Source organism: Melanostigma gelatinosum (genome assembly GCF_949748355.1).
Source record: "Melanostigma gelatinosum genome assembly, chromosome: 3".
Lineage (NCBI taxonomy): Eukaryota > Metazoa > Chordata > Actinopteri > Perciformes > Zoarcidae > Melanostigma > Melanostigma gelatinosum.
In genome coordinates this window covers 27,773,105-27,790,090 of record NC_136636.1, presented here as the reverse complement: position 1 = coordinate 27,790,090, position 16,986 = coordinate 27,773,105, and the positions used below count along the sequence as shown (strand labels likewise).

General features: G+C 41.6%; 1 protein-coding gene across 1 annotated transcript in view; it reads left to right on the top strand.

Moving 5' to 3' along the window:
• atxn7l2a (ataxin 7-like 2a) overlaps nt 1-15,714 on the top strand; it is a gene marked incomplete at its 5' end in the record, with an annotated part of 28,567 nt that extends 12,853 nt beyond the window's left edge. Inside the window, 5 exons of the mRNA XM_079297219.1 lie at nt 7,848-8,056; nt 9,214-9,385; nt 11,145-11,266; nt 12,902-13,913; nt 15,593-15,714. Coding sequence (XP_079153345.1) covers nt 7,848-8,056; nt 9,214-9,385; nt 11,145-11,266; nt 12,902-13,913; nt 15,593-15,610 — 1,533 coding nt within the window. The 3' untranslated portion in view covers nt 15,611-15,714. The remainder of the gene's footprint in view (nt 1-7,847; nt 8,057-9,213; nt 9,386-11,144; nt 11,267-12,901; nt 13,914-15,592) is intronic.
• Between the last annotated feature and the right edge of the window lie 1,272 nt (nt 15,715-16,986).

The following is a 16,986-nucleotide window of genomic DNA, read 5'->3' as shown; positions in this document are numbered from 1 at the left end:
TATGCTGAAATTCACGGTAAATGCATTTAACCCTTAGATGCATAAGTGGGTCAAAAATGACCGGTGAGGTTGTTTTCTTGAAATATCTTCGTAATGAAAAATTGTTATCATTTCATATTCCAGGTATTCCTCAAAAAACATGTTTTTGATAGAATACCATTTACATTTTTAACTTACCTTTTATACATTTTAAGAAATTGTAGTTTTTGTATTACTACCCCAAGCTTCCATAAGTGGGTCAAAAATGCATTTTCTATGGAATCCAATGGGAACCTTTGGTTCTTATCAACTGTGGCTGTCAGGAATAAATTAACTGTGGACCACACAGACTATATCAGAAGTGTCACCCCTCAGGAAGATTATTTTACACAGCAAGAGCTGATATGTGTAAGTATTATCTTCATATAACAATGTGTGTGTGTCTTTCATGACTGTTATTATTATTTATCAACAAATTAGCCTACTTTATAACTAGTTAACACTAGCTAGCTAACTAACATAGCTAACATTACTATATATATTGTGCGTGTGTGCGTGTCATTCATGATGTGTGAAAGAGTATGTTATTATTTATCAACAAATTAGCCTACTTTATAACTAGCTAACACTAGCTAGCTTACTAAGTTAGCTAACATTACTATGTGTGTGTGTGTGTGTGTATTTATTTATATAGCTACATATTGATCTGTTGAAAACAGTACTCTTATGTTTCCTCATCCAAGGTGTCATGGCTGCTAGATACACAGCTGAAATGGTCCTACAGATGCTGGATGATGGAGAGGCAGTAATCGGGTTGGACTCAGAGTCTGAAATTTCTGATGATGAGGACCCAGACTATTGTCCAGGTGGCAGTGGCAGTCGTCCACCTGGAAATCCAACTGAACAGGATCAATTTGACTCAAAAGATTCCTCTTCTGTGTCCTCTGAAGAAGAAAGTGTCCAAATCATGTCCAACAGAATGAGTCGGAAGGGCTCTTACTGGAGCGAGTTACCTCCCACCCAGGGCAGAACACAGCGCCAACATATCCTCAGAAGTCGGTCAGGGCCTGCACAAGGGCTTAGCACCACTGTCTCACCAAAAGATGCATGGGCGCTCTTTATCACTGATAATATAATACAAGAGGTGATGAAGTGCACAAACTTGGAAGGACGGAGAGTAGCAACAGCTAGAGGAAAAGAATGGAAAAATGTCACCAAAGATGAATTCATGGCCTTCATTGGATTGAACCTGCTTGCAGGAAGTGAGAAGAACTGGGATGTATCAGTCCGTGAGCTGTTTGGGAGTCCTCTACATCAGGGATTCCCAAAGTGTGGTGCGCAAGCTGCCTCTAGGGGATGCGCGAGAGGAAAAATGGAATGGTGGTCTAATGGTGCAGTCCTGTCTCCTAAAAATTACGTTCCCCCAAAACTAAAATGCATTCTCAATTACGTTTGACTAAAAACATATTTTCTCCCTGATTAAGTTTGTGTTTGACGTATTACAAATACTCCCGGATTTTACACGCGGGCCTTTGTGGAGGTATTGTAGCCGCATAATGTTCCTCGTTGCTCGGCCTGGATGAGCGTGTTTCTGCTGGAGACAGGCGGCGTGTTTTGGTGGTTTCTCGGCCGACAACTCTGTGTTGTTCCCGTGCATGGATGAGCGCATTTCTGCCGGAGACAGGCGGCGTGTTGTGGTAGTATTCTGACCGCGTAATAGGGAGAGGGAGAAAAAGGTTAAAATGTTGATTAGAAACGTATTTGTAATACGTCAACGTAATAAGTCAAAAACAAACATAATCAGGGAGAAAATACGTTTTTAGTCCAACGTAATTGAGAATGCAGTTTAGTTTTGGGGGAACGTAATTTTTAGGAGACAGTCGGTGCAGTGAGGTTCTGGCTAACAGCTGTCTGAAGCCCTCTTATTTACGTCGATCGTCACCTGAACACCAAGCATGCCAGTGCAAGTCAAAAGCCCCTTACATTTTTTATATCGAAATTTGAGGAGTTACAAAACATCGATGCTTTGTCCGAAGACATCCTGGCTACATTAGTCGGTCGCGTGAAGAAGAGTGAGTTTTACTCTCTGCAAGTAGACTAGTCTACAGATGTGGCCAATCTTCTGGTGTACGTCCGTTGCCTTTTCGAAGGCACGGTGCAGGAAGAGTTTGTCTTTTTTGGGGTTTTTAATCTTGTTAACAAACGCCACGCGCGAGCAAACTGTTCTCTCATTGGTCCGAGTTTTAGGCTCTGGTGCCTTTTATTAGGTGATTGGGGGTGCGTGAACCCGGTCGGGATGCAGAAGGAAAAGTACTTGCCCAAACTATATTACAACGTGAAAGATAGGGATAAATGATACTGTAATAAAGAATAAGGAGACGGTTTGCAGAGACAAGATGTCTAACCCTCATTATTCCAATAGATTTGTTTATTTTTCTACTAACACAGTCAATATGTTTACTCCACCTTAAACTCTCATCAATAATAATTCCTAGGAATTTTGTAGATGCCACTTGAGGCATCTCAACGGAATTTTAGATAAATCCTTAGAGTACAATTTTTTGCCACTGAAAATAATACAATTCGATTTTTTGACATTCAAAGATAGTTTATTAAATCTGAACCATGTAGCAATTGAAATTGGAATGAGAGAGAACTAGGGTTGTGTCATCTGCAAACATCGGAAAAAGAAACCTGTGGGAGAGCAATAGAGGAGGAATCCCTCTCCCAGGATTGACAGAAGTACAATAGATGTCATGTGTAGAACAGGATAGTGAATTACAACACATTCAGTGTAATTACAGCACATTCAATGTATGACACAACCACGGCAGGAGGCAAGACCTGGTCCAGGTATAACCCGGATACACAGGAACCTGAGAGGCGAGAAAGCACAGAGACTCTGCTGAAGAAGCAGGTCAATAATGTGCATTAATGGTATCGGTAGTATGAAATAGTAATGCGAGTAATAATAAAAGTGATATTAGCAGTTGGAGTCAGCAGGGCCATGGTAGGAGGAAGGACCAGGGTCCAGATGAAACCATGCTCCATGGAAACCTGTGAGGAGAGGAAGCACAAGGACTCCGAGGAAGAAGTAAAGTTAGTCATGACCATTAATGGGATCAGACAGAGGTGAAGAAGAGGAGGAGAGAGGTGCTCAGTGTACCCTAAGGAAGTCCTGTAGTTTTTGCCTATACCAGTTTGTCCATGGGCCGGTCCAAGGCAAGCCAGAGCCAGCCCTAACTATGAGCACTATCAAAGAGGAAAGTCTTAAGCCTACTCTTAAATGTGGTGAGTGTGTCTGCCCCCCGGACTGAAACGGGAAGCTGGTTCCACAGAAGAGGTGCTTGATAACTGAAGGCTCTGGCTCCCATCCTACTTTTTAAGACTAGGAACCACAAGTAACCCTGAATTAATGGAGCGCAGCTCTCTAGTAGGGCAGTATGGTACTATAAGCTCTTTAAGATATGATGGAGCCTGACCAATTCGGGCTTTGTAGTTAAGTAAAAGGATTTTAAATTCTATTCTAGATTTTACAGGGAGCCAGTGCAGAGAAGCTAATACAGGAGTAATATGATCTCTTTTCATTAATATAAATGAGGAATAATAATGGTCCAAGAATGGATCCCTGTGGAACCCCACATATTAGTCTGGCTTTGTTTGAAAAACAACCTTTGACAAACAAACTGTCTTCTGTTGGATACATAATTTTTTAGCCATTTGTATGTAATGTCATGGAAACCATATTTATGCAGCTTTTCCAATAATATATTATGGTTTACTGTATCGAAGGCTTTGGAAAAGTCTATAAAAATACTGCAAGTAAACTCATTACTGTCAAGTGCAGAGATAACTTTATCAACAAGGTAAAGTAAAGCCATATAAGTTGAATGATTTTTACGGAAACCATACTGGTGTTTGTAAAGAATTGAATTAGACGACATGAAACATAATCCTTTTGTGTACAATTTTTTCAAGTATTTTTGAAAAACAAGGCAATATAGATATGGGTCTATAGTTGTTTAAACAGAGTGGGTTCTATGCTTTAAACAAAGGAATAACTTTGGGAATTTTTAAATCCTCTGGCACAACACCTGTTTGCAAAGACAAGGTGAAAATGTGAACAAGTGGCTGCAATATTGACTGTTTCACCTGTTTGACAAGAAATGCTGTCATGGCCAGCTGAAGATGTTTTGAGATCATCAATTATATCACTTATTTCTTGAATATTTGGGGGCATAAAATTAGAGATAATAGGGACATTTGCTGGAATAAAATCCAGTGGATTCCCATGACAAGCCGGAATATTGTTAGCTAATTCCTCTTGCCTGTGCCTCTTGCGCAGCATCTCCTGGAGAAGGATCTCACTATTGTGGGGACTCTACATCAGAACAAGCCAGACATCCCTCCTCTGATAAAGCCTTCCAAGTCCAGGGAGGTTCACAGCACAGAGTTTGGATTCAACGACAGCCTTACCATGGTCAGCTATGTCAGAAAGAAAGGAAAAGCTGTTGTCCTCCTGAGCACGATGCACCACGACAAAGTAGTGGATGAAAATAGCAGAAAGAAAAAAACAGAAGTGATCACATTTTACAACAAGACGAAAGGAGGTGTAGACACCACTGACCAGATGGTTGACACCTACACCTGCAAGTGCCAAACACAGAGGTGGCCCATGGTGCTGTGGTACAACATAATTGACATTGCCACCCTGAATGCCTACACCTTTTTCACGGCTCAGCACCCAGAATTCAAGAGCGGCATCACCAATGCATGACGGCTCTTCCTCAAAGAGCTGTCAAAGGAGCTTGTCACACCACACATGAGGAGTCGACTGGAAGGCTGCCCCCGACTGCAAACCCCGATTATTGAAGCAATGGAAAGGTGTGGGGTGACAAAAGCCACAACCCAGCCACAGGAAAGAAGCAGACAGGGCCAACCAAAGAGAAAGAGGTGTCAGATCTGCCCAATTAACAAAGATCGCAAAGTCAACAATAGGTGTGGGAAATGCAATGTACATGTGTGCAATGATCACAGCCAGAAACAGGTAGTTTGTCTGAACTGCATACAGTGATGAGACAAGAAGGCAAAACGGAAAAGAGAGAGGAACTGTCAATGACTGGACAGTTACACACATACATACACACATACACACACACATACAATGGATGTTCACATTTTTCTATTGCTGTTCTGGGTCATTTTCTTTTTCAAAAATGTTAAGTGAAAAATAAAGATATTTCAAACATGAAAACATTCTTGTGTGGTCCGAAATATAATACTAAATATTATACAAGTGATTATTCTTAACCAAAATGACAAAAATGGCATAAAAACACATTGATTCTAATATGGGTCATTTTTGACCCACTTATGGAAGAGTGTAGGGTCCAGTCACTCGTGCATCTAACGGCACAGATCGCGAGCGAAGGACTTTGAAAGTTAGCGGAAAGATTAATGTGAGACAACATCCGATTTCTTCAGACGAACATCCGGTTTTCAGAATAAGATGCCAACAAAGTATGAATTATATTCACATTAAGTATAAAACATGCTCCCTGCATCTCGTGAACCAAATGTTATTGCCATTTTGTTCATATAGCAGTACTTTTAAAATAAATGTGTGCAATACACTCCTTTTGAATTCATTATTGAACTTTACCATAACAATGCGATTAATCGGGATTAATCACAAAAATCCATGCGATTAATCGGGATTAAATATTTTACACGTTGCATATATATATGTACATATATATATATGTATATATATATGTACATATAAAAAACAAAAACTGCTCCTTAATGTTATGTAGTATTGTTACTTACAACTTCTCCATCATTTTAGTATGAACAATGATGGAACTAAACCTGAGTGAACGTGGCTCTTCATCAATAAAGTTAAAAAAAAGTTTTTTTTTTTTGTTTTTTTTTATTCAAACGTATTGTTCGGTTCGTCATGCATACCGAACTGTGAGCCTCGTACCGAACGGTTCAATACTAATATGCGTATTGTTACACCCCTAACATATACATATACACACATATATATATAACAGCAGTATTCCCAGTATTCCCTTTACACAGTAGCAGTTACTTTTGACCCTCTGAAAATGTGGGGGGCTGTGTAAAAAATGGCCGTAATTCTTAAACGGTTATTGTGATATTTTTGTTTTATCCATTGAATTAAAGCTGAAAGTCTACACTTGAACCCCATATTAGCTTAGTTTCAAATCAATTGGAGTCGAGGCAAAATTAGAAAAAGTGTGTCACCGTCCAAATACTTATGGCCCTGACTGTATATTTGCATGTGTTTAGGTACTGCCTGTGTATAAACTAACATCTACATACAAATCTGAGTTTCCCTAAAGAGATTAACTGTATTAATAACTGTGCCTTCTTCATTTCCTTTCTTTTAACCTACAACCTGCTATATTAAGCTCCGTGGTGATTAGAGTAGGTTGAACCTGTAGCATGTGATGCAGGTTGTTGGACTGGTGTTACTCGCGGCAGCAGTGCGGCAGGGGGAGTTGCACCCTGCTGCACAGTACAGGTCATTGATGTTGCTGGGCGTCAGTCCTGTGACTGTAGCTTTAAAGCACCTCTGTACCTCAAGTTAAGCATCCCAAGGCTTATTATATTGTGCTTTACGTCAGTGGTTCTCAAACTTTTTCTGTCACGCCCCACTTTGGATGAAGAAAAATGTTCATGCCCCACCGCCCCAACAAAATTGTAACATGTTGAACTTTTATTTAAATAACATTTTGTGACTCCTCCATCTGTGCTTTTTCAAATAATAGAATAAAGAAAATTGCAATCACTTTCAAGTAAACCAGATTGCTCCATCAAACAAAAACAAATACAATGTGCAATCACTTTGTTAGAACTTCATTTGCATTGTTCTATCTGCTTATAGAACTATAAAATAGCTTATTGTGGCTGCAATTCACCTGTTTTGCACTGAATATATTTTCAAGACAATAACAAAAAGTGCAACCTGTGAAAAACCTAACAAAACAAGTTCAAATATTTGGCAATAAAGAGTTTTACTGAGTTTTACACTGCGTATCTTTTCAAAACAACAATAACGTGCAACTCTGATAAGAAATTTAAGTGATAAGACATTTACTTTCGGTAAAAAACCGAATTTATTATTCAGTTCTTATTGCAGTTCTATTATGATTAACCTTTAAAAGTTGTAGTCATATAAAAACAAAGATAGCGAGAACCATCGCCTGTAAAAATTAAGTGATTCGTTTTCATAACTGTATGGCTTTATATTAACTTCCACTGTTACTGTACAGCTGTTACAATTGTGGCCAATCATGATAATGATGAACGTTAACAGTCAACAAAGTTCCGCATGCAGTGGACGTTAACTTAACCCAGCAAGTCTGAACTGTAACGAAACATAAGGTAACTTAAACTTTAACGGAGGGAAAGACGATGTAGACAGCTGAACGCTGATTGGCCAAGACTCGACACGTCACATCAAAGATGTTTTATTGTGAAGATCACGACGTCACCTTTTCTCCTTGTCTCACTCCAATCTGAGAAACGCTGGCTGGCCACACCCCAAAAAAAACCTCTACACGATATATTTTGATTCAAAACGGCGAATTTTGCCGAAAAGCGACAAGTTTGCAGGTATGAATAAAGTTCTTGAAATAAACAAATTCTGCATCCCCACCCGCAATACCGCTGCGCCCCACTAGAGGGGCGCAACCACTGCTTTAAGTCAACCGTCTGACTTGGCAGGCCAATCCTTAATTTTGTGACACTCGCCAGATACAAATTGTAGCTATCTACTTGAAATTGAATCAATCAAAGTGAAATGGTGACTAATTGCCAGTATCCTGTGTACTCAGATCCACTCCATCCACCAGCGAAGGAAGGTGATGGGCCGCAGCAAGAACTTTGACCATCTAGTGGCGGAACTGAAGACCAAGGTTCGTGAGAAAGGGGCCCAATGCCTGGAGGGAGGCTCCTCTGCTGGATCCCCCAGCCCAGAGGCCCCCAAGGAGCAGGCTGGAGCTCCACACTGCAGGAGACCTCTAGCCAGCCTCCCTGCTTTCAGGTGAGGGAACTCTACTGAGGCTAGCTTGTGATGCATACACGAGTGTACGGTGAACAGTTCTGGAAATTATAATCCATCACATCAATCAATCATCACAAATGAATACACACAAGCGAGCCCCCAGTTTAACTTAGAGATGCACGATACTCATTATCGGGTATCGGTCCGATAAGGACTCAGATAGCTGGATCGGCTATCGTGACAATGGGACGATTTGATACCGTTATGTACCTGATGTTTCCTTACATATATAAGACTGATGCCAGTCACTTCCACACTGAGGCATGAAGCTTATTCATTAAACAACGGTATCGGCTGATGGCCAAAGCCCAGGGATCTGTGTCACAACTGGAACAAGTATCCCTTAAGTCCATGCTGACCAGAGGAAGGTTTGAGTTCAGCAGGTCAATTTAGTTCAATTCTTGTAAATTGTAATTGTAATTTAACAGTGTGTATTGGATTAGAATCAGACTCCACCTTTAAATAGGCCCTTGTAAAAATAGATTATGATGGAATCTTTAAGACCCTGTCCATCTAAATGACAGACAATGAGAAAGTCTAAAGTAATCACTACTGTCACATAGCAGAAGCTAAACTCCTAACATGTTGACCCATTCAGACCTGCAGTACCTTCGGTCTAAATTTGGTGTAACATTACCTTGTTGTGCAGTGGGTTTATAATCTGTGTTTTGATAGATGCTCATGAAATAACTGAATCTACACACTGCCAGATTGTTAGGTACCTCGAGCTTAAATGAATTCAGTCTAACACAACAGGTGTGCAATAAATCCTCCACCATAAAGGTTATAGTCAGTGTTTGTGGAAACTGTTTTAGAGAAGTGTGTCTGTTAATTTATCCACCCCATATGTTATATCATATATCATAGAGTCTAAATAACACCCCTCCATTATACATCAACACATTTCAACGGCATAACAAGCATCCTTCACAATGGTCATAAAGGTCAATCATCAGTTTGAACAAAAACTGACCATGTAGGGCTGATTAGTTTAGGTGGACCTAATAAAGCAGCAGCTGAGTGGGTCTAACCAGATCATGTTCCTGGGTGTTAGAGACGTACACAGTGAGCATCAGTATATTATAACTATTTATAGTGTATCTGAAAAACCAAATGTTGTACTGTTTGTTTTACAGTCGGCCTACTGCCGTGTCAGAGAGCAACCTAGAGGAGGAGAAGCAGTGTGAGGAGGAGGGAGCCCCCTCACCTCTCGTCCATGGACGGCTCTCCAGTGATGAAAGTGAGGCAGAAGGACCCGAGGAGCCCATCGAGTTCCCATCTTCTGCTGCACATCCCAGACCACTAGCGGTGAGCAGTTTGTACTTGGGTTTAACAGGGGTAAAATGCACCACAAAATCCTGATATTTTTCTCAGTTGTTTAAATCTGATTTTCTGACACCTATGCAGAAAAAAGTCTTGAATTCAAACTCTGAAATATGGCCCTGGCATACAATGATCTGATCAAGCTGTGATAGCTTTGTTTGTTGGAAAATAATTGCTTATCCAGTTAATAGACCATGATAGAAAAGCAGGCTCAGAAGAACTCAACCAGTCTCTTGAAATTGCCCAGCTGATCTGCAAAAACATAAACAACACTCAACTGTTTGAACTCTGAGCTGCTCTCGGCATATTAACTCATCATACGTTTACAAAATTCCATTTATAAAAATAAGATGATAACATCCAACTTCAAAGCATACTAGATCCCCCCGGTGCTTTGTTAGTCTGACGTTGTGTTTACAGATCTGTTTTCTTCAGACTGCAACACTTGCATCCCAAAAAGACTCTTATGAGTGTTTTGTTGCACACTGAAGATATTGTCTGTTGTGATGAGATCAAAAGTAACTTTTTGCAGGCTAAACTGTCCTGCATGTCCTTAGCAGCAAAAACAGAGAGAGAGCTTTCCATATCCGACTACTACTCCCAGTTCTATGAGAGATTTATCTTGCTCTTAATATCAATACTTCCAATACTCCCATATCATAGTGGAGGTTTGGACAGTGGTCATTTCAAAGTGGTGCCTCTTCTTCCAGCAGTACGTTGAGTATCTTTATTTTCTGTTGCTTAGTCAGAGGATGAACGTGTCCAAAGAATTGTGGTTCAGGGCTTGACATGAAAATGTTCTACTTGCCCGAACTTACTTGTGCAAAATGGAGAATGCAGGCCTATGGAAAAATAGTACATCAAATCAACATGGTTTTGGACAGTTAAAAGACATACAATTGATATGCTCTCCTAAAAAGCCACAAGACTCCATTGGCAGAAATACTAATTTAACCGTGATCATTGTAAAACGCACTTCATTCAAACTGTTGAACAATCACCAGCTCTGGATGTTTTTTTTACATGAGTGGTTTTAATGATGCATTCTAAGCTGCTTAGAGCTCCTGTCAGTTAAGTTAAGCAGGTCATAATTCCCTCTCTAACATCTATTTTATATTGAAGCTTCTTGCACATCTACATAAAGACGTTATAATTTACCTTCGCCCAACACTCATTTTTACTAACGCATGAACGCATCATAATGTAATTCAATTCAACCTTCTAGCTCCTTTGTTTCACCAGCTGCTAACAGCTAACCAGTTCTCCTCTTGCTGATTGCAACACGTTTGTTATTCACGATGTAGCATTCCCAGGGATCAGCGACCAGAAAGCAGTAATGACAATCTCCCCATCGCATATTTTACTGAATATCAGACGATAGTGATCGGCTACTATATAATAAAGATCGCGTTTATTTTTTACCTGCCAGATCAGACAACTGCATGAGGCATTCCACTTGTCCGAACAGAGTTTACTTGGTTTTTATGTTTAACTAGAGAAGGCTTTAGATTTCACTCACTTCATATATTGTTTTATGAAGTTGATGGAGTGTAGTTGTCCGTTTCATTTTTAAGTTGTATCCAGAAATGCGTAAAAACACAGAACCAAGGCACAAGTGAAGTGTGATTTGACTGTAACTATGAGACCACTGAATAATGCAGAACGTTAATTTTAAGTCAACTGACCACCACTGGTACAGTAACCTGGTACAGGAAACAGATTTACAAGCAGCTTGTTTCTCTAGGTTTGTTCGTTTGGCAGCCACGTGCTGGGTCACGGCATCTACACGTTTGACAGGAGACTTCATCACCTGAGGTCGGCTCTCAGCAGCATGCTGGAGCAGCACATCAGCGCCCATCTTTGGAAGTAAGAAACTCCAGCTCACATTCCTGCTCGTGCTCTGCTTTTATGGTGCTGATTCTTCAGATTTTTTCCAAGAAAGTATTAACTTTGGTTACTTTTCGTCACTGGCGTTTATATAGTAAACTGCTTTAATGTATATTCTGTCACTGAAAATAAGACTGGCTGTTGTCCAAAGGTTGTGATGTTGGTACTTTTGTACACACACACCACTGATTTATCAATGGAACAAAATAAGCTGAGAGTAATACCACAAGGTCATCAAAGGTTTTCAATGGGCTAGAATAGCCTCTGCCTCCTCTCCAGTATATTGAAGTGGCTCCAATCACTGATCTGACAAAATGATCTGCCGACCCGAGAAATGTTCAGGACTGTTACTTCAGAAGACATACGCTCTGCCACCATCCTGATCACTCAGTTGAAATTTGCCAATTTTTCTTTTCAACCACTGTAAACATATGAAGGGCTAGTGACATCAGATCCTTCCCTTTTGATAACCCTTTGAGATAAACTCGAGTGTAACCCACTTCTTAGTCACTATGAGATGAAGCAGATGGTGTTTTCTGCTGCCCAGAATAGCAGTAGTGAGGAGTCTGTGAAGTTGGCAGTAAGATGGAGACTGACTGCGTTTATACGCACAAAAGAAAAAAGCTCATTGAAAAATGGGGCATGTTACAGTTTACATCCATGTCTTTATCCTGTAAATTGTCATAATTAGCACATAAATTCTTGAGTTGTGGCTAATCCTGTGTTTTGTGAGGTCACAGTGAGTAAGCCTAACTTAGACCTCCAGTTTCTAATCGGCTCATAATATAGTCCTGCTAGCCATCTGTGCCAGATGTAAAATAATTTCCTCTAGATGCTCCTGTGATATTCCGTTCATTACAGGCCACAAACCTGATGAACAACATTACACCCACACAGGTTATACTGTCCATAGCTTTCTGACTATGGTTTCGTACAGACTACCCCTACCTTTATCTGAGCGTGACAGCTAGCTCACTAAACTGCTCCGGCTTGCATGAAAAAAAGCATTTCCCCCCCAAATATTCTTTATTATTCCGATTATTTGAGATAATCAGAGCCCTGCAGCAAATCTGTGCTTCAGTGTAGCTGCTTAGGCAAGGCAAGTTTATTTGTATAGCACATTTCAACAACAAGGTAATTCAAAGTGCTTCACATAAAACCATTAAAAGCATCAAAACATAAGGCAAAAGAAAAGGAGATTTAAAAACAATTAAAGAAACAGTGTAAGAAATAAAATTCAGTAGTAAAATGCAGAAATGCAGGAAATTGATTAATATATTAATTGAATGTGGTTCAATCACAAACTTAGTAATCACAACCACTATATTTTTGAACGAAAATTGGCATACTGCATCTTCATTGTGTTAAAATGTTGAGTGCAGCCCTTATTTGAACTCAGTCTTTGTTAATTAAAAAAACAAATAAAGAACGATGAAAACAAGAATAAGTAGAAATAGTGCTATGTTACAGCTAGTTAAGTCTTTTTAGCATCAGCATCCCATGTTCAATTCTAATGCTTCACATTGTTGTTATCCTATAGAACAGTGTTGATACGTTTTATTCTGATCTAATGGCTGTTTCATTTATTGATTTATGGATTTACCTATTTTACAGGAAAATACCTCAAGCCACAGCCCTTCAATCTCCACCTTCCTCAGCCAAGACCATCACTTCCTCGTCTCCCTCCTCCACTTCCTCCTCGTCATTACATTCCAAGGTCCGCACAGGAAGTCACATCAGCTCCTCCCTCAAAACTGCATCTTCTTGCTCCTCTTCCAGTCGTGGTCCAGGGAGAACTTCGGCAGCCATACAGTCGGAGAACTCCGGGGACAGCGGGAGCAGCATCGGTGGTGGCCACATGGTGTCTCCGGGTAAGCCTGTGACGGTGCGTCAGGGGGGTCCCGGGCGACCCAAGAACCCTGTGGGGCGTCCCAGCAAGCAGATGCTGAAGCTGCGAGAGGAGGCCGCTGCCGCCGATGCCCTCCGCAAGCGGAAGGCCCCGTCACAGGAAGGAGAGCACTCAGGCCCCGAAAGGAACTGCATCCTCCTCCAGGACCGGGGCCGCCCACCTTCCGCTGCCTCTTCCTCCTCCTCCTCTTCCTCCTCCTCCTCTTCCTCCTCCTCCTCCTCCTCATCCTCCTCTTCATCATCTTCGTCTTCTTCTAAACCCCCCATTTCCTCCCTTCTCCCCCACGGACAGACCAATGGCACGCTTTCCCCCAGCAGCAAACCCCGCCCCCAGCCCTCCCCTTCAGAGTCCCATTCACCAGCCGCCAAGGCGGTCTGGACCTACAGACGGACACACACTCCTCTGGGCCATTCATCATCCCCAGACCCCTCCTCCGCCGCTAACAACTCCCACAGCAGGGGCGGTGTGGGGGACTCAGGACTGCACGGGCCGGGCAGCGGGAGGGGCTTTGAGCACCAGGGGCTTGTGAAGAAACGCAAAGGGGGCGGCATGGAGGAGCATTCGCCTTCCTCAAAACCCTCAGCGCACCGCCTGCCCTCCTCCTCTTCCAGCTCTGCCACCTCCTCCTCCTCTCCGCGCTCAAACTTTTACGCCTGGAAGGACAGCAAAAGCGGGGGGCTGGCTGGGGGCGTGGAGAAGAAACTGGGTACACAGAAGGTGAGTTAGGAGCCGAGAGAAGCAGGGATTAAGAAGGGACGTCACAACACCAGAAATGTAGTCGTTGAAATTCCACGATTCTCAATTCCCAATACCTAGGTGAAAAACAATAAATAACATGTCACACAACGTACATTCCTTTATTACCATTTGCCTCAAGTTTCTTGCCGAAAACTACATTTTACAAGGTTACGTTTGAAAACATGCTAATAATGTTATAATTTACCCAACACAAATTTTTACTGAATTGACTTTTCTCCTGGCGTGGTAAAAAGTTCCTGTCCCAACATGATGATTTAGAATCGGTTGAATGGCTGACAGTGTGCACTACCAAGTACCAATCTGACAACACAACACTGATCCTGGTTGTTTTTTTCTTTTCTTACCATCACAGTTATGACCTGTGGCTGCTTCCTACATACCGGTAGTTAAAGAAACAACGAGCTACCTGCTTACCCTGCCCGTATGACACACCTTTATTGTATATTCCCAAACACAGCGTTGAAAAGTCCAATTCAGGCAAATTAGCGGTGGAGTTAAGAACAAGCATCGATCATGTAAGATCAGCCTGTGTGTTTAAAGGAATATGCAGCAGATAGGTCATGTTTTGAGCACAGACACTCACTCGTTGGCAGTGGTGGTTTTAGAGGTTTCTACTGACTCCTTGTAACTTTGTTGATGTGACACTGGGTGTCAAGCTGCGAAGGAGCCAGCTACTAGCTTTCCAGAGTCGCCTCCAAAAACAGATTTTCTGTCGACAACTATGTTCAATGGAAAACGATACTTGCTGTACTATTCAGATGTCTAAAAAAAATGTCAACATGTGGTTGGTGTTCTGTGGACTGGTCCCCCCAACTTATCCTGCCTATAGTAAGGCCAGTATTGGCTCTGTTTTTAGACTTGTCTAACACAAGTCAGTTACGAAACATGAAGAATGGATATAAGGTCTAAAAAGTTTGCCACCTTACGCTCCAGGCTGTCTCTCCACTAAGAGCTGTGTTTCCATGGCAACAATCAGTGGCATCTGATAGACAGAGACTGCAATAATGAGATGTATACTTTGTGATTTAAAAGGCTGAGTAACTGCTCTTCCACAAGGCACAGTTACTGTGGTCAGCAGCTTGAAGCTGAAGCCTAGTCAGGTATTCATCTTCAACTGAAAGCTACCCAGACTACAGAACAACGTGGTCCCTTTTAAAGGCACAACCCCTGATTCTGGTTCAGTGCAGCCTCGTGTTGTCACGTTACTGGAATTTTGGCAAAAACATTGACACTACATTGAGGGCATAACAGTTTAGATTTAGATTAAAACATAAATAGCAGTGTGTGTGTAAAAATTAGTCAGAGAAGAGAGAGCAGCTGGTACAATGAGTATTGAACCGTTTCAAATATTCAGGATTGATACTTTGATATTTTTGGCAACACTTGTCACCCAGTGCCCTACTGTTGCACCCCTAAATCCCAAAAAATGAAATGAGCCGAGTTTTACCATCAACTAAACATTAAGGAAGTGTCTTATCCAGCCGTAAGATTCTTTTCCTCCTCGTCTCACTTTTCTGACAATAAGTATGTCAGTCTGTTTTATTCTTCTTCATTTGGTATGGTTCTCAAGTGAATACCTGTACATATCAGTTGCCAAAATAAAAGTAACAATTTCAAATGTTTCTTTTGTCCCACAGCCAAAACTGCACCATTAAGTGTGCCTGCCTTACAAGCCACTAAGAGGGAGCCAGCTCTGCTCAGTCCAAGACTGAGCCAACAGGACTCGTGTGTGTGTGCGTGCGTGCGTGTGTGTGTGTGTGTGTCTGAGGTGGGAGGGTGGGATGAAATTCAGAGTATGGATCTAAAAATACCTCAAGACCGTCTGGTTATGCTGCTAAATTAAATATGTTGGTTTATAAAAATGGATTAAAATGTCCTTTACACTTGGTTTCTGTGACTTATTTTTAAGGCTATACGTGTTAATTTAAAGCGCTCCATACTTGTTTTTTTCTTAAATGTCACATTTTCTTCACATTCACTAAACTCTCCACAGCGTATAACAGTATTGTTCTAAGTTGGGCATCAGTGTGTGGAACAATGAAGCCACAGACTGCTTTATGATTATCATTACTGCTGTGGTGTTACAGCCACGTTTAGATACTGTTAACTTGGTTCTGTTGAAGTTGTGTTTAAAAGTGATTCCCACTTTGTTCAATGTGATGTTGGCATTGTGCACTTGACACCAGCTGCAACACCAAAACATTATTTTATAAAAAGGGTGGTGAGAAAAAAAGTTGTGCATTTCAAAATAAAACCTTCATCTGTGAATAGGTTACAGCTGATTACAGGGTTGACGAGGTTAAGATAAAGAACATTAAAATAAAGGAACCACTATAGGAATATGTTAAATATCAAGATATTTAAACAAGGCAACTGATAAACTATATTAAATAATGAAATGCGAACTGATTACGGAATAAAGTCATGTGATATGTGGTAACCAGAGACAACTTCTATAGTCTATAATACAACAAAAACAATGCAAAAAGTCAGTCATATTTGAATTAGGGACGACATGAATTTTGTTCTGGGTCTTCCCCGGGGTCGCTTCCCAGTTGGACGTGCCTGGAAAACCTCCAGTGGGAGGCGTCCAGGAGGCATCCTAATTAGATGCCCGAACCACCTCAGTTGACTCCTTTCGACGCGAAGGAGTAGCGGCTCGACTCCAAGCTCCCTCCTGATGACCGAGCTCCTTACCCTATCTCTAAGGCTGAGCCCGGCCACCCTACGGAGGAAACTCATTTCGGCCGCTTGTAGCCGTGACTTTGTCCTTTCGGTCACGACCCAGAGTTCGTGACCATAGGTGAGGGTCAGAACGTAGACCGACCAGTAAATTGAGAGCTTCGCCTTCCGGCTCAGCTCCCTCTTCACCAAGATGGTCCGGTGCAGCGCCTGCTTTACTGCTGCAGCCGCACCGATCCGCCTGTCGATCTCCTGCTGCATCTTACCCTCACTCGTGAACAAGACCCCGAGATACTTGAACTCCAGACCGCCATCTAACGGAATACAAAGCGACTAAATTGAAAAGCAG